This window comes from Pseudopipra pipra, chromosome 1, assembly GCF_036250125.1.
Source record: "Pseudopipra pipra isolate bDixPip1 chromosome 1, bDixPip1.hap1, whole genome shotgun sequence".
In the NCBI taxonomy this organism is placed as follows: Eukaryota; Metazoa; Chordata; class Aves; order Passeriformes; family Pipridae; genus Pseudopipra; species Pseudopipra pipra.
This window is the reverse complement of record NC_087549.1, coordinates 84,353,347-84,380,283: the sequence shown is the minus strand read 5'-3', so window position 1 is coordinate 84,380,283 and position 26,937 is coordinate 84,353,347. Positions and strand designations below refer to the sequence as shown.

At 38.7% G+C, this 26,937-nt stretch overlaps 1 protein-coding gene across 1 annotated transcript; it reads left to right on the top strand.

Annotated features, from left to right (window-relative positions):
- The first annotated feature begins 2,806 nt into the window (after positions 1 to 2,806).
- On the top strand, positions 2,807 to 25,899 carry KDSR (3-ketodihydrosphingosine reductase). Its single transcript, XM_064662688.1, has 10 exons — positions 2,807 to 3,084; positions 10,548 to 10,637; positions 11,760 to 11,816; positions 16,644 to 16,709; positions 16,857 to 16,952; positions 18,027 to 18,218; positions 20,010 to 20,093; positions 22,981 to 23,064; positions 24,930 to 25,031; positions 25,378 to 25,899. The coding sequence occupies exons 1-10, from the start codon at positions 2,977 to 2,979 to the stop codon at positions 25,495 to 25,497; spliced, it is 999 nt and encodes a 332-aa protein (XP_064518758.1). The 5' UTR covers positions 2,807 to 2,976; the 3' UTR covers positions 25,498 to 25,899.
- The last annotated feature ends 1,038 nt before the right edge of the window (positions 25,900 to 26,937 follow it).

The window sequence follows — 26,937 nt, the reverse complement described above, 5'->3', positions numbered from 1 at the left end:
TATATTGTGAAAGACATTTATCTCTGTCTGCTTTGCTTTATCTCTATACTGCTTTGAAAGTCTCAACATCTTCTGTGGTGGAAGTCTATAAATAGTCTACAGTTATTATCTGATAAATCTCCTCTTTCGTGTCATTTGATATTGTTGGAAAGACAACACATATAGACTGTCCTGTACATAAAAGAGGAAATAAACACGTTTGGTTGCTGCTTTTTCCTGTCCACATCTTATTTTAACTTCTGCTAATAACATAATTAACATACTTTTCTTAGATGAATCGCTAATCAACTTCCATTGTTATCACCGTAGCAGCTAGCATTTTATTATGTACAATTTCTTCCTCTTACTTCCTTGTACCTCCACCTCTGTAGCACTGGACTCAAAATGCCACCAAAGACATAGTTCAGTTCAATTCAATTTCAAGACTAATCCTTGGTTTTCTCATCCTTTTACTGCATCAAATTCAAGTTCTTTGTTCTCACCCTGAAAACTGCATAATCCCTGCCCACAATTCTGTTTCCATTTCCACCTACTCACTACTTCTAATCTCCTCTCCAATATTATTTTCACACCCTTCTGCACACCCTCTTGCCTGGGGGATTTTGGTTTTTCTTTCCTTTTTTTTTTTTTTTTTTGGTAAACTGTTTTATACAAGTCAATGACTGCATATTAACTAGTGAGAAAAAGTAATTTGAATGAGTTTTTCAGTTACAAATAATTATCTCTTAAATTAAAAAAAATACCAAATGCAGGCATTTGTACTAAATAAATATCCAAATATCTAAGTCAAATATATGGATTTTATTCAGACTGCTCAGGAAGGGTTTTTAGTTTGTTTTAGTATTTGTCCTAACATTGCACCTTTAAGATGAAACCCATATTTTTATCTTCTTTTAATGTGCATAACATGAAAAACCTGTAGTTTCACCCAGCACGGAACACCACGCTGAAAAAAAAATTCGAATTTAGAAGAAGAGAGCAGCATGACCTTCAACTGCAGCCAGCAGAACCTGGTGGAGCTTGACTGCGCTGCAAACCAAGTCTCACAGAATCTGCATCTGTTTTTACTGGAGGCAGTGATGTAAAATAGGCTTTAAAACATGCCATGATAAAGTCTGTTAATTATATTTCATAAAACTTTTATGCTTTCTACCTCACTGACACACGATGTTTTCCCATACAAGGGAGAGCTCTGTGCTCTCATCCCTTTACAATAGCACATTGCAGGAAGGTTCTGACACATCTCCACCTTTTTTGTCACGTCAATTGGTAACCTCGGGTAATGTATTAAAAAGTTTGTGTACAAATGGGTGCTTAATATTTAATATGTTTTTGTAAGCGCATGAGAAAGGCAAGATAAGAGCTAGATATTGCCATATTTTGGCATACTTTGACAGGCTGAGAATCACAGAGGTTGTTAGGGTTGGAAGGGACCCCTGGAGATCATCCAGTTCAACACCCCTGCCAGGGCAGGGTCCTCTAGAGCAGGTGACACAGGAACGTGTCCCGGTGTAGTTTGAATGTCTCCAGAGAGGGAGACTCCACAACCTTCCTGGGCAGCCTGTTCTAGTGCTCTGCCACTCTTAATGTAAAGAAGTTCTTCCTCATACTAAGGTGGAACTTCTTGTATTTTAGTTTATGGTCATTGCTCCCTGTCCTGTCACTGGGCACCACCAAAAAGAGTCTGGCACCATCCTCTTGGCACCTGCCTTTGAGATATTTATAGGTATTGATGAGGTGCCCTCTCAGCCTTCTCTTCTCCAGACTGAACAGGCCCAGCTCCCACAGTCTCTCCTCACAAGAGAGATTCTCCAGTCCCTCAATCATCTTTGTGGCACTCTGCTGGACCCTGAGAAAGTGAAACTGAGAAAGCTGTGGCTGTTCAGCCTGGAAAAGAGAAGGCTGCATGGAGACCTCCTAGCAGACTTCCAGAATCTGAAGGGGGCCTACAGGGAAGATGGAGAGGGATTCTTTGCCAGGAACTGTAGAGACAGAACAGGGAGTAACAAGCACAAATTGAAATAGGGGAAATTTAGGTTACATATACAGAACAAATTCTTTACTCTGAGGGTGCTGAGGCACTGGTCACAGGTTGCTCAGAGGAGCTGTGGATGCCTCATTCCTGGAAGCGTTCAAGGCCAGGTTGGACGCAGCTTTGAGCAACCTGGTCCAGTGGAAGGTGTCCCTTGCGTCGGCACACTCTTTGGAACTAGATGCTCTTTAAGGCCCCTTCCAACCCAAAACATTCTGTATGATCGACCAAACATCACCTTCTCTTCCCCCTTCCCCTGCCGAACCCGACTGTTCCCTCCCCAGGGCCGGGGCGCTCAGGGATAACCCCGAGCCCACACGCCTCCGTGGCGAGGCGGCGGGCACCGCCCATCCCTGGGCGGGCGGCAGCGGCGAGCCCACGGGCAGGGGACCGCCCTCAAGCAGCCCTGCCGCTAAGAGCCGTCGGTACCGCCACAAAGGCCGGGCTGTTCCCCGGTCCCCTCCCGAGGTGCCGCTCGGGCAGCGACCCCGCGGGGAGGGGCTGGGGGGTGGCAGGGCAGCGCCGCCGCTCCGCCCGCAGGGGGCGCCCGCCCGGCCCTACGGGAAGGGCACCGCTCCCGCTCCCGCCGCCCTTTGCCTCCGACCGTGACCCCGCAAACAGCCCGGGGCTCCAATCTGCGGGCCCGGCCCTGCCCCTCCGCCAATCCGCGCGCTCCCGCCCCGCCCGCTCCCGCCAATCCGCGCGCGCGGGCCCGCGCCCCGCCCCCGCAGCCAATCAGGTGCCGGCGCGGCGGCCGCGCTCCGCTCCTCCCCGCTCCCGCCGCCTCCGCCGCGCTCGCTCCCGCCGCGGCAGCGCCGTCCCCGCTCCCGCCGGCTCCCGCCGCGGCTCGGGCAGGCGGACGGGCGGCCCCGCGACCCCCGCCCCGCAGCGCCCGCCCCAGGGGCTCGGACCGCCGCCGCGTCTCCGCCGGCGCAGCACGAGCCATGCTGCTCCTGGCCGCCGCCTTCATCGTGGCCTTCGTCCTCCTCCTCTACATGGTGTCGCCGCTCATCAGCCCCAAGTCTCTCAAGCTGCCCGGCGCGCACGTCGTGGTGAGGGAGGCGCCCCCCGGGAGGGGGACGGTTCGGGGGGAGGAGGGAGCGGGCGGCCGCAGCCCCTCGGCCTCGGCGCTGGGGGAGGCGGGGGGGCTTCCGAGCCACCCTCCCCCGGCCATGGTGTCCGCTGGGGAAGGGACGGGCGGAGGGAGAGAAGCCGCTCCCTCCGAGATGGGGGCGCAGGCTGCGGGAGGAGCCAGAGGGGTGGCTGCGGGAATCCCGCTGCAGGAGCGGGGGGAGCATCTCGGCGGGGAAGGAAGGTTTGGGGGTGCAGCGTGCCCGAGGAGGGGCTGGCGGCCGGGGAGCCTCAGCGCCAGGGGTGCCCGCGGGATCGCGAGGAATCCTGGCGAGCTGGCGGTGACACCCCGAGCTACCAAAACGTGGGAGCCACAAGTCCCGGGTGATAAGGAAATGACCTGTCCCGATGACTCTGACAACCGCTGTGTGTCCCAATTGGCTTAAGGCGATGGTCTGAGTCACCATCTTCCAGTCTCAACGCTGGCTTTTTGAGGCATTCCTTTTGCGCTCTCCAAGTCACCGGTTACCTCGAATTTTGTTTACTGTTAGCATCTCCCAAGATATTTAAGTGGTGGGGGTGTAGGGTTGGTGGGTGCGCTCATAAACAAAAGGAAAAACGTATTGTTTCCGTGGTCTAAGAAACCAAGCCAGGTATGAGGAAACGGAAAAAAAATAATACAAAGGAAGTGGTCAGATGGCACTGGGGCATCTTTTCATCTTTAAGCACGTACATATCGATGCCTTTGAGCAGTATTTTGACAAGGTAGTAGAAAGTAAGCCTTTAGAAAGAAGCCTTCAGAAGAACGTGCTGTTAAAACAGTCCTTGAGTGGTATGGCACTAGAAGTTGTGCGAGTTTGTGGCTTGGGGAAGGGGGATGGAGGAAAAGGAAGCACTACCCAGGTGCTTTCAGGTGGGTCGCAAAGTAATGAATTTGGACGCATAAGAGCAAATCAGTTAAGCAGTTCAAAGATTCATAGTCCTAGCATCAGCTTTTTAAACTCAGCTCTAACTCCCCAGGGTATGTATGTTCTGTGCAGAGAAAATGTAGTATACTGTTTGGTTCAATTTACTTTAAAGGGTGAGTAGTGCTTGGAGATGCCTTTTATCAGAGTGGGAGTTTGGGATAATCCTGAAGTGAGATCTTTTAGGTGTGAGTTTACAGATACTCTGAGGTTTTGGTTACTAGTTTTTGGTTTTGGGGGTTGTTTTGGGGGTTTTTCTTTGGTGGGGGGGTTAGGTTTTTTGGTGTTTTATTTTCTTTCTTGAGCTCTGTATGATGCCTGTTGTTTGGGGTTTTATTATTATTATTTTTGGAGTTCCTCTTTGGAGGATGGAGCTGTCCTCAGAGTAATTTAGATCTGTCCAAGTTGCAATAGTATTTCCAGGTTACTTTATGCAGTAGGTGTTACTTGCATGCTGTTACTGGCTTTACAGCATCATACTCTGTGTGAGGTGTGTTCAGGGTTGCTTTAAGGTTCTCAGGTTATGGCTCTTTCCCCACAAGAGTTAATGATTATTAAGGAGGAACCTTTCAGTACTGTGCAGAAGCAAAGGTGAAGGAGACTTAAGGGTCTTCTGTGACTTTTATGAAGAAACAGAATAGCAAACATAAAAAGTTAAATAGATTTTATTTCAGGTTTTTTGTTTGGTTTTATTTATATATACAATGATTATCCAAAGCTTTGTTCATTCTGTATAGTGATTAAACACTTTAAAAGTTAATTTTGCTGGTTCTTCTAATCAGAATCAGAATGCTTCATTTAAAAAATTTCACATTGAAAATTATGAGAATGTTCTTGTTGGAGAAGCCTCCCTGTAGCTGTTGCTGCTAATTATATTAGCAGTTAAGTTCAATTTGGTACAAGAGGAAGTCTAAAGAACAGTATTCCTGCATGTCTTATAAAATTAGGAGTTTAGCTAGAGAAGTAACTACAAGAATATATTAATGGAGGAAAAGGCTGTAGATATATCTAACTTGATTACACAAATAGAAATCTGCAGGCAGACAGTTTTATTGGTGTCACCATTTGCAGAATTACTTGTTTGATTTTTGACTTCAGTTATGCTTTTAAAGTGTTCATGAAAACTAATGAAATATGGAACAGTTGTTCCAGAGTTCACTACTTCTTAGATTTGTAGATGCTGTTAATAATGCTGGACACTTGTACATTTGGATTTCAAATTTTCTAATGTCATGCATAAAGAAAAATATTGGATGATGGTAATGTAAATCAGAAATATTGTTCAATGAGGCTTTCCACTCTGTGTGTATGAAGTGAATTCTTTCATCATATGCTGGTAGTAAATGTTCTCTGCTATTGAAATGACTGAGAGACTTCATAAAAATATTTAAGGACCATAGCATTATCTAAGGACTTCTTTGAAGTCTTCTCACAGAAAACCAGCAAAATCTGTTTAAGTATCAGGCCTCGGTTAAACCCAGTCTTGAAATAAATAAAAGAATAAAGACCCACAAATTGTATGTTTAGCTGGTTAAGCCCTTTCAGAGGGAGACTGATTGTCATTGCACAGTAAATATAATTTTTCAGGATATACCTGAATAAATTGCTTTTCTGAAGCAGAAAAAAATCAATCTTATCTACAAACTCTTCTTTCTGGGGGCCTGTTCAAAGTATGATGAAAATATATCTGTTGCTTTCCTGAAGGAAGATCATTGGGCAACTTAAGAGGCTGTTACATACCAATTGTAGAATTTTCAACTGAAGTCAGCATTCTTTTCACTTCTAATCCTTCAGAAAAAATATTTTTTCTTCACTCCTAACAGTTATGGTTATTAGATGTTTGAATTATGGCTAAGTAACTGACTGCCTGCCTTTTAGGATAGGAATTGGAAGCAGAAAACTTGTGTGTTTTTCCCCTCTGTCCTCTCCCAGAGTCATTTGCATGATGGAAGCATGACTCTTACACTTGCTGTGTAAGGCGAGACATGGTTTCTGGAGAAATCATAGAATTATGAGAGTCTCTTATTCTTAGAAAAGAATAGGACTGCTATTCAGAGTGAGAGTCTGCAGAACTCTGAATTACTCATCGTCTAATCTTGTGGGTTCCCCCTCTGCCCATATCTGCAATGTATTTTTGTGACCTCACTTAGCATCATTAAATTAAAAGGACTTCTCTCAATTTGGCTAAGGCATCAGGTATAGCTTATTTTAAACAGAAGCTTTTTAGATGTTTAATACTACTTTTTTTTCTTTTTTTTTTTTTATTTCTAGCATGTCTAGGAAAATGTTCTCAAATAAAGGATATAAAAGTTACTTTTGTGCTGTAGAGCTGCTGCTCCTTGTGCTGAACTTCTCTATGCTTTGAAATTCAGAAGACTGTTTTATATATCTTTTATTTTGCCATTGGCTTTAACTCTCTCCTTGGGTCTCAGGCTACATACTAGTACGTGTCGTTGATTCTGTAAGAGTAAGCTATTTTGGTAGCTGGTTATAATGGTAGATAGGAACATGAAAATAGGATAAGACAGTCACCACTGCTTCATGTGCACTGTACTCACTTGTATCACATTTAACTGCCCTTTGTCAGGGATGTTATGCCTGTTCTATACATGTTCTCTGTGCCTTTTCCTTTTTCTACAGAGGTACTTTGCTTGATGGAAAAGAATGTAACAAAAACTTAAGATGTTAGTGCAAAAGCAGCATTCTGTAAATTTCCTGAGTGACATTTGAAAGCTATCTTTGGTGAAATTTTATTGGTAGTCCCCTCCCCTTGTTTCAGCCTTAATCTTTCTAAAACCAAGTTGAAATTTGTGACAAAAAAAAAAAAGAAAATAAACAAACAAACAAACAAAGAACCCCCCCCAAAAAAACAAAGAAAAACACCAAAAAAAACCCAACACAAACACTGAAACGCTGAGATCTCAGTGTTATGAATGCACTTTATCAAAGGTTGTGGATTAGCAATGGCAGGAAATGTAAAGATATTATCTGCTTGGCACTGTCTCCAGTGCAGATTGACAAGAACCCTTTCATGTGAATGTAGTTCAGGATGGTCATGCCAAATCCTCCTGCAGATGGGTCGTCTTTAGTCCAGAAGTAATTTCCCCACTTCTGCATAAAACCTGACTTGATAGGTAACTGCAGCCAACTTTAAGGCTGGCCAATCTTGGTGTCCCGACATTGTAGCTCCTGTGTTGGGGCTGATATGATCTGTGGTTTGGATACATCCACGTGGTTTGACAGGAGGTCATTTTGAGTCTAGTCAGGCATCCTAACCACTTACGCTAGATTAAAGGGATGTTCTGTTTCAGTAGAACTAAATACCTTCTACTGGAGCACTGTCTGAAAGCATGAAGCCAGCCTGCATCCAGTTCTAAGTGAAAGTTAATAAGTTCTGTTGGAGATACCATACCAGGTTTTGATTTTGATTACTCCTAATGACAGTTCTGTTAATTTGGAGTTGAACTGTCTCATCAATTGAAGTGAATTTCCAGTATCTCAAATTTGAAACTCAGAGCAATTTGCTGTACCTCATCCCTGTATTTCCATTTATAAGGGGAAAATAAACCCTAAATTTGAACTCTGTTATCAAGAATTGTAGTTTCAGAAGTTGGAGCCAGGTGCTTTTATGAACAGCTAGTTTGACGTATCCTTAAACATAGAAACAGCTCAATAACACTGCTCAAGACCTGGTAGTGCTGCATTCTGAACATCTGAGTTAATACTAGGATTTAATTGTTCCTTCTTGTCAAAAAACTAGTCTGATTTGAGTTGCAGTGACCAGATTTTTTATTTTTGCTAACTCCTTTGATGCTGGGTTACAGTGAAATTTAAAAATGGGATCAGTGGCAATTCAAATGTTGGATACAAATGAGATACAGTGTAGAACCATTGGCCACAATGGTAAGTTACCATAATAATGTTGTCTTTAATGGGCTCGATATGTGCTCTTCTGTTAGTTCTGAGCATCTGTGTTAGTAACTTAGCTACCTAACAGACTTCATACATGTGCTTAGGCCAACTTCAATTTTTCACTAGTGTTAGGGATTTTTTTTACATTAGCATTCATGGTTAACATTCCTGAAGAATGTGTATATTACTAACAACCTCCCACATGCTCGTAACAGCCTCCCACCTAAATGCTAAAGTTCCCAGCTAATTGATATTTCATTTTGTCATCGACCAATCTGACATGAGCCCTATCCAGTGTTCTTGGGTATGACTGTAAATAAAAACTTCCTTTTTCCATTTCTTGCATGGCTTCAGACCTTGTCTTTCTGAAATGAATATTAGCCTTGTTTGACAAGCTGGAGACTTGGTGCCAGTACCTTCACCTGCAGAAAATTCCTCAAGCACTTGGTGTAGTTGACCCGTTCATGATACTCACCAGTTTGTGCAGGTAGTAATCAGCTGTCTTGCAGTGCTACGCCAAAAATTGGAATTGGAGCAATCTTCCATGCACCTTGATTAGTTCATGTTCTTGTGTACTTGCTGCTGTTGAAAATCTGTAGAAGCATCTCACAAGTGCTGTGGAACTGAGGTCTGATCAAATGTATCGCATTGTTTTTTCAGATACGTATTGAAATTTTGCAATGTATTTTAAAATCTTTAGTGTATTTGTGACTTCTTTCCATTACAAAGCATTAAATTAATTCTGTGGTTCCGCTGAAGTCCCAAATCATTCATTAACACGTGCAACTCTTGCCATCTTCATTTACTCTGAAAGCAGTCATCCTTGGTTGATAATCTACAGACCAGGTTTCACATTTCTAGAACAGGACACGCATCTTGGAGTCATCCTCAGAGGTTAGTGTGGTGTGAAGCTAATCTTGCAGAGTCAGTTAGAAGTTAATCTGAAGCAGTTCTCTCTAATAACAGAGGAAGCCTAAAGAGCTGAAATTAGTCTTTGTGGATGTTACACCCATTCTTGGCCCATTTGTGGCTGAAGATGAACCAACCAGAAACCATGGATAGTGTTGTAAGTCTTTGCTGGGATTATTTGATATGCACTAAGCTGTATTTGAAAGTAAGTGGTAAAATACTCAAATGAAAGAAGAGTTTAGTGACTCATGGGAATGTACTTCTGACTCCTCTGACATTACTGCCTCCAGGAGTGGAAAGAATTTTGTGGATAGTGCATCTCTGAATAGAAAACTGAGGCACTGGCAAATGAGGAGATGACACAAGGCTTTTGACAGGGTGTGTAGTTAGAGAATGGGATCTTTGCTCTTACATTAATTAGCTCAATGCCTCCATTTTCTTAAAATGGAGGTGATGTGTTTCTCTGGAGTCTTTGGCAAGGTTTTGATAAAAAGCAAAAGATGACGATTTTCAGAGAAATCTGAATTTCATCTTTTTCCAGTTAGTAGGGAATTTGTATTTCTTAACTCATTTCATCAACATGGGTTTTTTTACAATAACCGCTTCTAGGTATTTTGTTCCAGTATTTTCTCAGTATGACTCTTAATATGTTGTTAAAGAAAAATTCAAATAAATTGGGTATGTAAGGAAGATACCAGTGTCTATTTGAAAACCAAAGGCACATGCAGACTGAGAATGATCCAAGTCATCGAAAGGCATGTCAGGCAGACATTTTTATTTTAGTCAAAAAGAGAGGGCAGGGTTGTTATCTGCATCTTGTTCCACATGTAGTTCATAGCTAGGTTTATTGAGGTTAGTAAGAGAGGTGGTAAGGTGACCTTAACCTGTATATTGGTATAATTTGGCACGTGTCCTCCATGTGATGGACAACTGTAGTCATCCCTGCATTTGTCTATAGACAAAATATTAACTTCCTGTTTACATATAAGACTACTTCAGTGTTACAGTTTGGAGGAAGAAGAAAAGGTTGCAGAAGTTTAGGTGCTGGAAACGGCACTACATTGAAATTGAGGGATGGCACAGGGGCAGATCAGGGTCCAGACTGGGGGAATGACAAATATACCACAGAGAGACAACTGTTGAGTTAATGGAATTTTTCTTTAATAAGAAAGAAGGTATTTTCTATTTATGTTTAAGTGATGATATCTTCAGAAGGCACTATACAATTGCCAATTTTACAAATAACTTCTACTGTGACAGGTATGAAGGGGTGGTATGTAATTGTGTTATTATGGCATTAATAGTGATTTCAAGCTTCTAGCAACATGCTTTTAGAAATAGCATACAGACTTAGTCAAAAGCATGTGAGAGCGCTGACGTGGGAGTGGGTCTAAGTGTGCCTGACATAAAAAATGAGCAAAAATTGCCACTGAGGTAAAACTCGGTTTGGGGTAGAAACAAAGATTCATCAGTCTACTCAGATCATATTTTTCATTCATACTGAATAAGTAAACTAACAGTATCTTCTGTATTTGTATGTCATCGTGTCATATTTTAACCTCAATATGTTTTCAGAAGTTTCATTTCACTTGATTTGTACATATGGGAGAAGGAATGAGAATATTGGACTAACGCTGCTTTTTTCAAATAACTTTTAGGTAACTGGAGGCTCCAGTGGAATTGGAAAATGTATTGCTATTGAATGTTATAAGCAAGGTGCTTTCATAACACTGATTGCAAGAGATGAGGTAAGTGTTTGTGTATTTTCTACTGGCTAAACTCTGTTCACAAAGTATAGGTGGGGGATAATTTTGGAATTGATAATTATTCATACTTCTTTGGTGTATATTGTAAGGGGACCCCAGGCATTCCAAATTAATGCCTTTGAATAGCAGAGGTGGCCGCCTTTTTAAGAAGCATAGCCCAACACGGAATTTGTGATTAGCATGCCTTAAAATTTTGCCAGAGCTATTGCTTCTGTTAATAGCATTCATTATTTCACTTAGATCTGTGCCAGAGGACGAAAGCAGGAAAACCCCATATTCTTTAAAACTGTAGAATTTCCCTACAGTGGGGGATTAAAAACAGTTCCTAAAATTCACAGAATATATTGGTGTCTAGTCAGCATTATATTTTTTACTAGTGAAAAACTCTTCATCATCAGGAAAAAGGATTGAAAGATTTGGAAGAAAAACAATTGCTTTGTTGGGTTTGTTTTTCTTTTTGGTTTGGGGTCTTTTTAACTAAGGGTATTCAGATGTAGTTGGAATGACTGTTTTCGGAATGGGCTGTTATTTTACTTGTAGAGAAAAAAAAATATTTGGGAAATAAAAGCATATAACTATTTTTTGGCTCTCCGTCCCAGGTGTCTTTGGTAATTGACTTACACTAGACAACTTTGCATAACCTTGAATGTAATCAGAATTAACAGAATTTTTCTTGAAAAGATTATGGCAATTTGAATTTACCAGATTTTAGGTTTGTCACTGTGATTTCATGACAGTGATTGTTCTTCAGAAAAGTTTATGTGATGTCACATACATATAAAATAGAGCCAAAATAAAGGAGAAAAATTATTTTCTACAGCATTAGATGCTCTCTGTAGTATGGAACAAAAGCATTAAATCTATAGAAGTCATTACTGGCTTTGGAGGACTAAGTGAAAAACAGATAAGTGAGCTCTGATAGCTTGATAAATTTCATGTTTTGATCATATGTCCATAAGTCTTTAAAATTACAACACTAAAATGCTTTAACTAGTCAAGGGTAACTTTGGGCTTTAGGGGATGTTTTTAAGCCTTATTGAAGTACTGAAGACTAAAATTGCGCTCAGAATGACAATGATTTAGCTGTCTTTTTATCCATTTCAGAACAAGCTGTTGCAGACAAAGAAGGAAATAGAAAAGTATTCTGTTAATGACAAGCAGGTAAGATCACTGGTAAGAGGGGCTTGTATGTTTTGTTTAAGGTAATCAATACAAAGTAGTTCTGTAGTCCTGTCTTTAAAACAAAACTGTTTGACAAAAATAAATGAGGACTCAGTATTTGAATTCAAGATTCAGACTGTTTACATGACATGTTCTGAGCTCTTGCTATGTTTGATGTTGCTTAGCTAGTGCGTTAGGCTGCTTTTCTTAGTAAAAGATTTCTTCAGCTGTAGGTGTAGCATGCTTTTTTGGATCAGTGCAATTCACTGTCACTTGATAAGCATTTTATTCTTTAAGATGAAGTGGAAGAACCAATTTTTTTTTTCTACAAATATCTTGCTTTTTGCGTTTGTTTTGGGAAAGAAGTGTAGATATTTGTTCCCAGGTTTATTTCACTACATCACGCTTGTGTTCCTTTTCCTGGCAAAGTACTGTAACAGATACACAAGTTAAATTTGTGAAGTTCTGAGACTTAATAAACATAGAAGCTGCTTTGCTGAATAGATAATGCATTTGTGCATAGAGGCAATGATTTAGACCTTGCAGAAGTACTAACTTAGAATAGGTAAGCTTGCTGTGTTCAAAACATGCAACTTCGAGGCGAAATGCTAAAACAATTTTTTCTCAGTACTAATAATGAAGGGAGAGGGGAAATAATATTGAAACTGTTGATATCTTTGACTTCTCCTTTCTTATGTTCCAGAACTTTGTTGATCATGAAAGTCACTTAGTAACTAAGTTAGTTTCATGATTACAAATAGAAGCAATTTATTTGTCCATGAAAAGGGATTTGAATTAATAAATTAGATATTCTGTTGAAAAGAAGCAATGAAAGAAGTTGAATATTTGCAGGCAATAACGTTAGTTCTAGTTTATATAGAATTTTCCTAATGCCTCCATTTGTAAGATTTTGTCTTCACTTCCTTATATTTTTGTCAAATGGCTCAAGATGATTTTTTTTCTGTACATGCTGCCTTACTCAGATCAACTTTGGTTGAAAATCTAAGCCATTTGAGGTGAGGAGAAACTGTATTTTGCCTATTAAAAAAAAAAAATCCTGGTAACCATTTTCTTTTAGCTGCTCTAGCAGTTTCCCAAGCTTAGCATTACAGTTAATCCCTTGTCAAACACTGTGTCAGGATGTTCTTGTTAAAATCTGTCCAAGCTTGATAGATGCAGACTTTTGAAAAGAGTATTATTCAGTGCATGTTCATAAGAGTTTCAGTGAAAATCTCCAAAAGTACCTTCAAGGCTGAGCAAGTGTGGGCTGAACAGGACTGCTTTGGCAGAAGCAGCTTTGTACTTGCAACCAGGTTAAGCAGTAGGCAGTGGAGGTGATAGGTAGGCCAGCTCTTCTGTAGCTATTGTTGAGTGGTGGACATGGTCTCAGGGAAGCCTGCCTGATCTAAATGCAAAGAACAGAACCGGAGAAAGCAGGGAGTCTGGGGCAGAGCTTGCACTGGAACAGCAGATCAAAATCTGGGAAGTGACAGTAGCTGAACCAAGAGAAGCTGTACAAAAGGATTACTGAAAGAGTGTAGAGAAGGATGATGTCTGGTAGTGGATAACAGGGACAGATTGTTACATTTGATCATAGAATCATAGAAGGATTTGGGTTGGAAGACACCTTAAAGATCATCTACTTCCAAACCCCCTGCCATGGGCAGGGACACCTTCAACTAGACTAGGTTGCTCAGAGTTCCATCCTGGAACTCTGCCTGGCCCTGAACACTTCCAGGCATTGGGCATCCACAGCTTCTCTGAGCAACCTGTTCCAGTGCCTCACAGTAAATAATTTCTTCCTATTGCTATCTACTTGCTTTCATTAAAGCCACTCCCCCTTGCCTTATTATTACATGCCCCTCTTCAGCTTTCTTGTAGGCCCCCTTTAGGTACTGAGAGGCTGCTGTAAGGTTTGCCTGGAGCCTTCTCTTTTCCATGCTGTACAACCCCAACTCTCCCATAGGAGAGGTCTCCATAGGAAAGGTGCTCCATCCCTCTGGTCATCTTGATATTCATCCTCTGGACTCACTCCAACAGGTCGATGTCCTTCCTGTGCTGGAGGCCCCAGAGCTGGATGCAGCACTCCAAGTGGGGCCTCATCAGAACGGAGTAGAGGGACAAAGTCACCTTCCTTGACCTGCTGGCCACGCTGCTTTTGATGCAGTACAGGATAGGATTGGCTTTCTGGCTTGCAAGCACACATTGCTGGGTCGTGTCCAGCCTCTCATCCACCAGCACCCCCAAGTCCTTCTCAACAAGGCTGCTCTCCATCTGTTTATCCCCCAGCATTGTATTGATAACAAAGGTTGCCCCAACCCAGGTGCAGCACCTTGCACTAGGTCTTGTTAAACTGCGTGAGATTCCCATGGGCCTCTCCTTGAGCTTGTCCAGGTCCCTCTGGATGGCATCTCATCTTTCAGGTCTGTCAGTTGTTCCACTCAGCTTGGTGTCATCTGCAAACTTGCTGCAGATCCCTTTGCCTGTGTCATTGATGAAGACATGAAATGGTCCCATATCAAGCTAAGACGTAAAGATCCTCCGCAAAGATTACTTTTTTCTTGGGCATGTTGCTGTCACTGTTCAGCTCTTGGATACATTCATGAAACCAAGTTGCATTGACAACCAGTGTCTGACATATACATACATTTTAGTGTTTGCATGTGATGTAGAGTGCTGATGGTGGGGCTTTTATGGATATAGGTGTGCAGTGGAACAAAAATCCTTGCCATTAGAGTTTTTTTTTCAATATTTTTTAAATCCTTTTCCTAATATAGAATATTCCCAGTTATTTCACTGGGACTTGAATTGATCCTTTATTGGGAAAGCTTTATTAGTGATCCAACAGCATGCAGTATTTAAAACAAACGGTAAGAAACAGAACCGGGGATATTAGACTATTTCTTGTAGCATATTCTGTGTCCTAGATGTGGATCTATAGTCTGTGCTTTGTAATGAAGTTAATTAATATATTGTAGCAGAAAGAATATACGATAATAGAAGCAGAGAGGTGAATTGTATAATGTGATAGTAGTCAATAAAAGTTGCGATAGTTCCTGAGCGTGTTGTTCACGATATAAATAATCTATGCAATCTGATATATTAACAAATTGCTCCAGTTTTGATTAAGAACTGTGATTTATTTAAACTCTTCACTGATCTTGCAAAGACATCCAGATAATAAATCGATGTTGTTTTCATTCAACTGCTCTTTTGTTTTTAAACATACGGAAAAGATAAATGTTTCCAAAATGTAGTACATGCCTTAAGGGGAGATGCATACAGTCCCACCAATAACTTGTGCCACAAGTTTACTCTGATGTCCAACTACACACAATGCTGGGAGGCAGGAATAGCCAACCTGCTGTACAGGAATGGCAGGCAGATTCTGTTTATGCAGCTAAGAAGTGTCGCAGTCTGACCAGGGGCAGGACTGACAAATGACTAGCTGCCAAAGCAGTTAGTTATGCTGTGGTAAGCTTTTTTTGTGTGTGTGTGTGTGTGTGTGTGTGTGTGTGTGTGTGTGTGTGTGTGTGTGTGTGTGTGTTGTGCCCATCTGCTCCATGACAGGTGGTCATGAGGATACTTGTTACAAACTACTGATAACTTTGTTTTATTTCACCTCTGAGTTTAAATAGTTGACCAAAGTAACAGAGAATATAGAAGTTGGAACAAGAATCCAGGAATCTCGCCTTTTATTGCAATAGAAGATTTCTTTTCAAGATGAGGAATTGGCCTGAAGCTCTGTTGATGGCTTAGCAGAGAGGGTAACTTATTTGTCAATACCTGGCATTTGCAGCAGTCTTAGAGTTTGTAAGTGGTAGCCCAAAAGAAGCAGTGCTTGCTTTGGCCAGAAGTTGATTTTGAAGGTGCTTCAAAAGATAGATGATGAGACTATCTTGCTGAAAGTAATCAGTAACTTTCAAGGGAATGGCCTAACTTTTAGCTGACAAGAAAACTTAGATATCAGTATCATCTATTTTCTGTTGTCCTGCCTGCCCCTTCCCCCCAATTCATCCTTAGCCAATGATTATTTTAATTTTTCTGTATCTTTCAAATTAAACCCCTTAATGTCTGCTTTCCAGACAAGGAGTAAATATTACTTCACTTCTTAGTTATTTACAACTCTGTGCAATGAGTCAGTTTCTCACAGAATTTTTATTTTAGTTTCGTCCTTGACATGTCCCCATGAAGCAGTACACAACTAGGTTTACTACTATTCTTAAAAAAAATATTTTATGAAATAAGGAGGTAGCGTGCATTGCAAGTACTAAAGTTAGCAGGTTTTTAACACTTGCTTTCTAAATTTTGGAACAGAACTTCTGGTGCTGCACTTTCAGGGCAACACTCTGCAACCATGCCTTTCTACGATGTGGGGAAAAAATAGTTTTTTTCTTAAAGAGGAGCCTAAGCCACACAAATGGTTTGACTTGTTTAGCACTGATGAAAGTTAAATGTATCACTGTAGAATTTTGATTGTCTTAGTTAAAATAGATTTTACTAAACTTCATGTAAATAGCTCAGGCAATAGTGTGTACAGTAAATTAGAGATGCTATTTTCTACGACTTGCTGCTTTGAGGATCATGAAGTGTTTATTTGTTTTTAATGTAATCTTTATTATACTAAAATGTGTGTGTGAGGGGGAGGAGCTCGGAGGGAGCAAGGATTGCTTTCTCCAGTGTGGCAGAGGTGCAAACTGTCCTGTCAAAAAGACTTTTTTTCTGGAAAAGATATGACATCGGGCTTGCTTCATTTTGAAAGGCTGAGACTCAACAGTTACTGGACTTAGTGTGTTGTGACAATGTTCTTTCACTTTCCTTTTCTAGGTCGTACTTTGTATTTCTGTTGATGTGTCTAAAGACTATGAACAGGTGGAGAATGTTCTAAAACAGGTGAGGAAAAAACTGATTCACCTATGTATCTTAAGCCTTATCCATGTGTGGTATTTCTATTGGAAATAGTTTCTTATAATTTATACTGTGATATAGGAAGGTTTTTTCCCTGCTAAAAAGTGTCTTAACCTCTATCCCCTTTTCCAGGCTCAGGAGAAACTGGGGCCAGTTGACATGCTTGTAAACTGTGCGGGAACATCAGTTACAGGAAAATTTGAGGATATTGAAGTGAATTCTTTTGAAGTGAGTGAGCATACTTTTTTAATTTCATCATATGATAATTTCTTATTTAAGCATTCTAACAATTAGATTGCATTGCTTGCAGTCTTTGCAGAGTTTGTAGGAGTACACTTGATTTGTGCTTGCTGTCAGAGTATCTTTAGATTTGCAAGGATTGCCTCTAATTTCTCATCTATCTATCAGTCCACTGATGGGTCAGAAGAGTGAATTATCCTTCTGGGACAGAGTGTCCTCAAGATGGCAGAAAAGCCTGGCATTTATTTTTGTAGGTTAAGGCACTGTGAAAGGCACTGAATTTCACATAGTTTAATTTTTTTTGTGGTGAAGATTTTTAAAAAATATTTCTAACCTGTTTAAGAAAAATTCAGCTGTTATCAATGTTCAAGTGAGGTGCAGAAGTTGTTTCAGCTTGAGAAGCTGCTGCTCTGGTGAAAAGACAAAAAGCAACCCCAAACCATCTGTATTTTGGTTACTTTATGCCTTCAGCCCTCAAACCTCCATTCATCTACAGATAATGTTGAATAATCTGAAAATATTAAATAGGTATAGTTTTATAATAAGTCTGAATCATCCATTCTGTTGCTTGTATAGACTATCAGTTGTTTTTTAGGTCTTCTAGAGAGTGAAATTCTCCTTATCCTGGCAAAGATTAAAATCTCTGAAATGCATAAATACGTTGCATTTTTCCTGTTTCCTGTTTTAGAAGACTCTTTAAACTTTCAGTATGTTTTCATACATAATGCATAAATGTATTGCTTCCTGGACATTGTTCAGGTTAGCTTTTCCCTCAAATATTCTTTTTTCCTTTATGGACATATGGTTCACAGTATTATCAGTATCCTGGATGCTATTAAGACTTACAGATAGACAGGATTTCTTTTGGCTTGAAGTGAGTTTTTTAGCTATAAAAGTTTATGAAGCTGTAGAATAAAAAACTGTTGTTTCTTTTACCAGCTGATGGAACTACAGATCTAGTGAACTTGATTGTTAAAGCAGACTGAAATAGGGGGGTTTTGATAAGTAAGACCAAACAGCTGGATCTGTGGCTCAAATACCATATTAATATTGTTTGTACAGAGATTAATGGCAGTCAATTATCTGGGTAGTGTTTACCCGAGTCGAGCAGTAATCGCTACCATGAAGGAACGAAGAATGGGAAGGATTGTATTTGTATCATCTCAGGCTGGGCAATTAGGCCTATTTGGTTATACAGCTTATTCTCCAACAAAATTTGCTCTTCGAGGGTTGGCTGAAGCCCTGCAAATGGAGGTATGTGTGCAATAATTTTAAGTAATTTTGATTATAAACATTTTTTTATAAACTGTCAGTGAAGGACATTTTCATTTAAATAGTTGTTTCTTGCATTGTGCAGCACCGCTAATATCCATGTGCTATTGGCCCTTTTTTGGCAGCAGTACATTCCTATTGCTTCGCCTGGGGATGCAGAAACTAAGATGATTTCAATTGCATTAGAGGGAATAGATTGAATCTGTTCCTAGAACTGACTCCCACATGTGCAGACATTTTTTTAATCTTTTCACTAAAAGGACTTGATTTTTAAGACTTGAGTAAAAGTCTTCTTCAAAGTCCTAAGTGCAGAATGATACTGAAGATCACATGGATGCATGAGGGGGAGGCTGGTGATTCCCATCTTGCTTGTCAGTCCATGGTAAGTGGTATGTGAACCATATGAAACAGTAATACTTGCAAGCTAGAATTTGATGACTGGCCACAAAAAAAAATTGTGTTGACAGTGTTTGTGTTGTGTTTGTGTTGACCCTTCTAAATTTTGATACATATAAGCTTTTTATACTGCTATGATCTAAGCTTATTCTTAAGTTCTGACTAAAACCAAACACCCTTTTCATTATTCAGTGGAGCAAGGTTGGTAAGTACATTGTAGTAAGACAGATAAAACTGATTTGAAAATTACTTTTCTTATTCTTCTGTTAAGAATGTATATTTGAGTTGCCAAGTGTTTATATAAAAAGTGCCTGTGTTTAGTTCTAGACCCTTGCATAGTCCCTGTTGTATGCCTTTATTCAGGATAAGAATGTGTGGTAAAACTGACTCTAGTCACTTCTGGTCTGCCAAATAGAACAACACAAATGTAGGGTCTTTCTTCAGGCTGGTGACAAATATTTTTGTGAAGACTGAATTACTCAAGACTAAAAATAGGGTGTTTATGGGCCTGTGATGTGGTATTTCAGTGTTTTCAATATAGAATGTTTCATAACAAATAAAAATGCTTAATACTTTACGACACTTTGCTTTATCATAGCCCTCTCTAATATTTTCATTAAAAGCTCTTTTATTTGCATTGGAGTACAGATTTGCATTGTATTAGTTTTAGAATAGTAGTGCACTAAGGGATATTAATTCCATGACACTTACATACAAATACATAACTAAATGCAATCCTTGACGTAAGACCTTTCATTTTTCCTCACATTTTCTACTTATTTTTTGTCTCCTTAGACTTTGACCTCTTGCAAGTTTTTACCATGGGTTGAAAAGCCTTGTGACTTGAGTATGCCTCTTAAAGATAACAAATTTGAATTTTATGTTTTTGTTGTTTATTTTCTGTTATTTGTCCAGCAATGAAAATAGGTTGATGGAAACAACAAGGGAAAAGCCTGTTAATGTGCCCCAATGAAAGCCTTTTTGGCCTTGTGTTTATAAATGTTGGGTACTGGTGTTTGGCAATAGTTTAGTCTTTTTTTAAAAACTGAAATTGGTAAAATTATAAACCTAAACTACTTTCATATTCCTCCTAAATGTCTTAGATTCATCAAATAATTTGCAAAGTCTTTACAGACTTTTATTAAAAAAGCACCACAACCCCCTTTTTAAAATCTTTGCTGTTGTGTTTTTTCACTTGACAAAGCTGCAAGTCTTGTAAGTGCTGAATACTTAACACTAGAATTTGAATTTGAATTAACATGAATTTGAATTCATGCTTCCTGAATTTCATCGGTACAAGAGAAATCAGTGAAATCATGAGGGACATGTAAAGGCTGTCAGTATTAAGATAATACTTAATGCTTTTGTAAAACACAGGTAAAACCTTATAATGTCTACGTAACGGTGGCCTATCCTCCAGATACCGATACACCTGGATTTGCAGAAGAAAGTAAAACAAAGGTAAATTGTCCTTCAGTAATACTGAATTTTTTAAACTTCATTTCGTTATAAGCAATGCATTTTATATTTCATTTATTTCTGTAGTATTTTTGAAATCAGGGCATACTAAGATTTTAAGAAGTACTTATAAACACTTCAGTTTTATCAGTTTTTAACTGCTCAGAGTTATATAGCTTGTAGGATAATTTCATGTAGTTTATTGTTCTAGCTTTAAATGGAAGAACTACCTGCCTTTAACATCTGAAGCACTGCAGAGTCTTCCTGCATACAATCAGAATATTGTTGTGGAATAATAAACTGTAAAATCACTGTTTTGATATTAAAGCTTAATAAAACAAATATAATATTCATATTTTGCATCTTTGATAATATGCAGTTGTTGTGACAGATGTGACAGATCAAAATAAACCTCAGTTCTTTCAGTGCAGTTGCCAGCCTAACCATACTGTATGAATGTATATAATGACCCAGTTCCATAATGGCTGTTCTTTAGTATTAAAGGAAACTCTCTTGCACTGTGTTTGCAGTGGAAATGACTGTCTCACTTTTCAGAAGGATGTGTCAGCAGTAGGCCTTTTTCATTTGAATTACCTTAAAAGTGAAAGTTTTGACCTCTAGTCACCTCTTGTCATCTACCATATCCATACATATGAAGTATTAATTCCAAAAACCACATTTAGGCCCCATTTAGACCAAAGCATTAGATAACCAGAGAAAAATCTATCTTATTTTTTGTTTGCATACTGTGAACTAGAAATCTGATATCTAAGGATATAATCTTTTCAAGCATCTTTTCAACATGCACCATCACGTATAATTGGAAATTGGGTTTGCATTCCATTTTGTCTTTCACTCTTTGAATAGGAATCAGTAGGGATTGTATAACACAATTCTTACTTCATCATTTCTTGATACAGATATTCTGTATTAAATGTATACTCCCACACATCCGCATAAAGTGCCAGAATTAGACATCTGCAGATACTTGTGTAGCTTGCATATTCTCTGGGATTTTATTCTTCATAATAGCCTATTTCAGGGAAATACAGTCACCAGCAGAATGCATTGTTCATCTGAGATTTCTCTTTAAAAGAGATTCAGGGAGATTTATCTTATTTGTCAAAAAAAGTCTTGTCTTTTAAGGAGAGAATTATGCTTTGTTTTAGCCCACATGAACTCTCCGGGTGACTTGCTCCTAATATGATGGTGTACCTTAAGTCTCTGAAACATTGCATTACTCTGACATTTCAGATAGTCATTTGTTGTGGCATTTATTTAATAGTACTTAGCTTAGAACATCTGCCTCTGTAGTTTGCATTTCCTTAGGACTGGGCCATTTTTCTCTGTAATCGTTGAATGTGGTAAAATAAAACATCAGGAACTAGGATACAGCTTTTCTATGTTTTTAAAAATTAGCTTTTTTTTGTTTTGAGGTAACTGCTTTACAAATGACAGCCGTGCTGACTAGCCAGATCAAGTATTAAATGGCTGATTTCTGCCTGCCTTATTCTCTACAGTCATTAAGTTTAGCTGTTGCTTCAGAACAGCTGCTATTTTTTTCCCAAACTTGCAGTATTTTAGTTACTGTTGATATCCCTTTATCTCTTTCAGATCTGTTTGATACTGGCCAATAAGCTTAAAAATAAATAAGGGCTATGAAATGGAGATCTGATGACACAAATGCTATCACTATAGGGAAGCATGTAAAAGTTGTTTGTATGTGATTTCTGCTGGCAAAGATACTGATGACCCCCCTTAAAATACACATACTAAAAAATAAAAGTTTCAGTGAGCCTGGTCGATGAAATCAGAACTCATAATTCTACAGATATTTGGAAATAGGCCTGTTTCTGTGAAATTTAATTACTGTAGTACTTCAAATTGATAGTGAGAAACCTGTAGTTGCTCAACTCTTCCCTGGAAGTGCTTTTTTTAAAGTATTAATCTGAGAATTAAACTAGTCCCAGTATTTGAGTAGTCTTAAATGCTTCAATTAAATTTTGTTATTAAATGTAACTGAATTAGCCATTACAAGAGAACTTGCAACCAATACTCCTTTCTCCCTAATTTAGCGTTGTTTTTGCTTCATCAGTGGAACCATCTGTCTCTAAGATATTGAGCATTTAAATATTTCCTGGGCAGTTATCTCTATAACAAATAATTTTATTTGTTAAAAGGACATTAATGACAAACATGCTTCTAAATACCTTAAATCATATTTTTGCCATTTGTTTTTGTAACAGACTAAACTTGTTTGGGGTTTCTTTGGTGAAAAAAATTGTGACTGCTAAAATAACTGTCATAATTGCTTTCTTCTAGTGAGGTAAAAAGGTATAAATGGTCTAAAACACAAAGGGATAAAATGCAGTGATGGATTTTGGTAGATACCAGTGTGTGGAGATGGAGAAATTAAAAAAAAAAAAGCAAGCTGATTTGTAGGATCTTAAAATATTTAAGGCCTATCTTTTACTTACATTTCTGGCAAAAAAACCATAAATGGACTAACACAGGTGTTGAGGAGAAGTAGTTTAAGTATTTTGGTAACTCCTACTGAGAATAAAATACTTGGGAGGAAAAAGCCATTTCATAGTAAACTATATACAAAAAAGTACTACTCAAGGAAAAATTTGTAAAATTTTGTAAAATTAGACTATTATTTATGATCTTTAAGTGTATGTTTTAGGTGACAGTATGATACCACTTGCTAACAGTGATGTCATCTATGAAAAAAGACCCAAAACTAAAATTTGACATGCATATTTTTCTCTCCTGTGTGGTGTTAGCTAAACTTATATTGGTGTTTTTAGATATACTTATATTGGTGTTTTTAGATAAACTTATATTGGTATTTTTAGATAAACTTATATTGGTGTTTTTTTTACTAAAGCCCTTAGAGACGAAGCTGATTTCTGAAACTTCATCTGTTTGCCAAGCAGAACAAGTTGCCAGAGTTATAGTCAAAGATGCCATAGTAAGTAAATTATGTTTCTAAAGTATGTCCTGTGTTGAAGAGGCTAGGATCACGTCATGCTTGCTTAAGACCATAAGATAATGGCTAAGCTAAATGCAAAACCAATTTACACAAAACAGTACTCTTTGGTTAGTTTGAACAGGATTTATTTATTTGCTTTATTCTTCTTTTGCCACTGTGCCCACAAATGATGTTATACAACTTCTTGAAAGTAAAAGGTATCTGAAGTTGTACATAGACAGAATAAACTGATGCATCCGTATGATGCAATGTCTCAAAGGTAGATTATGACTGTCTTGAAAGCACTAAACTCTATTGACTTTTTATGTATCAAATACCATTTGTCTAACCTCAAAAGCTTGTTGTACTGTCTTATTTTTCTTGAAGATGAGTTCATATAAAAATAATTATACATAAAGGAAGGCAGTTGACCTCTTTTGGCTTTTACTGTCTAAAGTATGCGATTTATGAGTGATTACAATACATAAAATGCCGTTCCTAGTGATTAAAGGTGTACTGCTTTTCTGAGGATTTTTTTTCCAGTGTTTTGTGCTAGGGAACATTTGCATGCTTAACAGAGTACCTCGGAAAAGAAACAAACATGAAATTTCGTGATCATAAAGCACACTGATTGAATCCTAAAATCTGCAATTATTTTGCAGTTCCAAATACTCTTGACCTTCAATGAGACATCTACAGCAGGTGTTCAGTTTTGAAGTTTTTACAGTATTTTCACAAATACAGCATATAAACACAAAATCATATCTGATTTTGGTGTGGTGAGTTTTAAAAGCAAGTACTATCTCAACAGAGTATTCTCCTTTGATGTTTAAAGAAAACTAATCTCCTCTCTGACCTTAAGAATCTGGTATTTCTATACCATACTTTCCAGCACTTTGTATGATATATTAGTTCAGATGTGGTCTTTATGCACTCTAGCCATCAGCTGAGAGACTAAAATAGAAATGAGAATGTATCTGTGTGCTCGCAGACCTCTCAGGTGTGTGCTGGGAAATAATCAAATCTAATAACCTCTACTGCTTTGCATAGATTCACCCCTAACCCTGATTCGGGAACACCACCTTTTCCTTTCACTTCCGCATTCCATAGATCTAGTCCTGCACTGTTTCAGACAGCCTGTTTTCCAGCATAAAGTGTAATGGAAACAAATGGGAGAAGCCTGGGAGTCAGAGCTATAGAACTGCAATTTTACTGATGAGTAGTTAAAAACCAAACAACCAAACTTTTTCCTCATGTCAATCCCCCCTTTTCTGCCAGCTGAAGTGTTTAGCAGGCTGTGTCTCGCAATTTTGAGGAGAGCACGTTAAAAATCCTTGATGTAGATGAAGAGGGACCTGTTACCTAACATCTGAAATACACTCCCTTACCAAATCTCATGTGATAAGCAAACTAATTTTAACAAAATGCAAGCTGTATTTTATTACACAATTCGGGTAGTGATTGGTGGCCTGACAGAGTTAGGGTGTAATTCTGTCTCTGAAATGTGCTTACAGTGAAGACCATCATGCATTTTATCCACCATCTGTTTTAAGCATGCCTCAAGAAGAAATTTAGAGCCTCTATATCTTGTAAAAATCTGCAGCAATTTAGCACACCTCTCTCTAAAGGCAGGTTAGCTTTCTTGTCCATTTTTAAGTGAATGCTTTTTGGAATGTTGCTGTATAGCCCAAAATATTTTTTAATATTTTGATTCTTAATTGAGGTAATATTTTTTTACATAAAAATATTTCTTGTTAGTTATATCAGTCATCTGTGTCCATCAGGAGTAACTGTTGAAATAAGACACATCATGATTTGCCATAATTGGGTAAATTCCTTTTTGTTTTCTTAATCCTTCCATCCAGCAAGGGAATTTTAACAGCTCAGTTGGATCAGATGGTTACATGCTGTCAATATTGACAAGTGGAATGTCACCAGTTACTTCTATTACTGAAGGTCTCCAACAGGTAAGATTTGGGAAGGCCCTGTTGTCACAATTTTTAATAGTTCAAAATACTTTAAAATGTAGAACATTATGTGAATATTGAATGTTTTTTCATCAAATGGCTGTTAATGCTGACAGGTTTTGAAAACTGCAGTAGTATTTTCAAACTGAAGTTGGCGGGTGAACTAAGACCACCCCCTGCTACTCAGGCCTGAACTGTTACATAGTTAGGTTGGTTTTCATGAGTTTGTTTTTTGGAGGTTATACAACACACCTGCTTAGAACTTTTTTTTTTCATTTCATGACTAAATAATATGCTGCAATCCAAGATCCTAAATTAATTGAAGGATGTTTCTCTCTGTTTCCAGGTTGTTTGCATGGGCATTTTTCGAATCATTGGCCTATTTTACCTAGGAAGTTTTGACAGCATAGTTCGTCGCTGCATGATGCAAAGGGAAAAATCTGAAAGTGCAGATAAAACTGAGTAATCTTTATTTTGAGTGGAAAGAAGAATGTCAACCAGTCCTGGACAGCTAGCTGCTTAAATGGGACTCAGTTTTGCTCCTGAAGGATTTAGACTGGAAGTACTTGCCTGTGTGACAGAGGAGTCCCCTCAAAAGCTATGAAAGAAAGCAAAAGTACAACTCCAGAAAATGCCAAACTATGCAAAAATGTGAATGAGGATTAGATAGTTGTTTTTTTTTTTTTTTTGATGATTTGAGTTGGAGAGAATTTGGAGAGCTTGTAAGTGATCTGCAGAGTAGAATTTGAGAGTGGACTATATGCGGTAATTCTGGACAAATACTTAAGTTTTCTCACTTTGGTGCTTATGGACAAAATAAGTACCGTGACAGACCAGGCTGAAATAGATTGAAGTCCCCTGAACAAGTTGATACCTTTTGATAATGTTTTGGGACTGCTTTTAGTTTAGAATGTTAGATTTTTCTTTGGCCAATCTACAGATCCTTCTGTCAATGACAGCTTTCCTTATTCTATCCAACATGTGACTGTGGAAACCCTGAGATGGCAAATACATTTGTATGATCCAAGCTTTCTCAGTCTGGGAGCAATTAAAAAGTATGGTTTAATATATGCATACTTTCTAAAGGGAGATGAAGAACCCGTTCCCACAGAGAAATGCTAGGAGATGTGATCAGGTCTGTAGCTCTTCTGGCCTTTGAAGTATGTTGTGAACAACAAAAAAAAATCTTACCAGTATCAAATGTGTTGATTATGACTCAGCATTTTAAGCCATTGAAACAATGTACAATTTTTACAGATACTTAATCTGCCAGTTTTTGCTCTGGAAAGGAAAGTAGCTTAATGCTACTGTAATGCACATTATTTCAAAGCTGCAAATCATGAGCCAAATAAGTAGTTGATGGTAGAATCAATTGTAATTAAAATGCCAGGCTCTTCCAGTAGCAGGAATGTAGCTTTTTAGGGCAGAAGTGTCAGGAGGGAAGAGAGAGGTGTGTGTCAGAATGGCCTTCCACACTTCATTTTATCACTACATGGAAAAGCTTTCACATGAGAAATTATTTAAAATATTCTCCTTGTATGACCCACTTCTAATTTGTTTCATTTACATAACATGAAACAAGGCTGCTCAATAGCTGCTTCAGAATACACAGAACCCAGTGGTTGTTCCTAATAAATCTCATTCAACACTGAAAAGCTTGATGCATAGCAATGATGTTTTAAGGGTGCACTATATATACTGTTTATTAAATGGACCACTATAGTAAGTGCCTTGTGAGCTGCTTTTTTTTCAAAAGCTGCATATTTTGTATTTGTTAGCACTGCTGTGTTTTCGATGTCATATTTTCCATTTTCATTCAGTACTCTGAATCTAAAATTATGTGTAAAACTGGGCACTTTCACTTCCTTGAAAGTAGTATTTAACAACCAAAATAAGCAAAATTTGA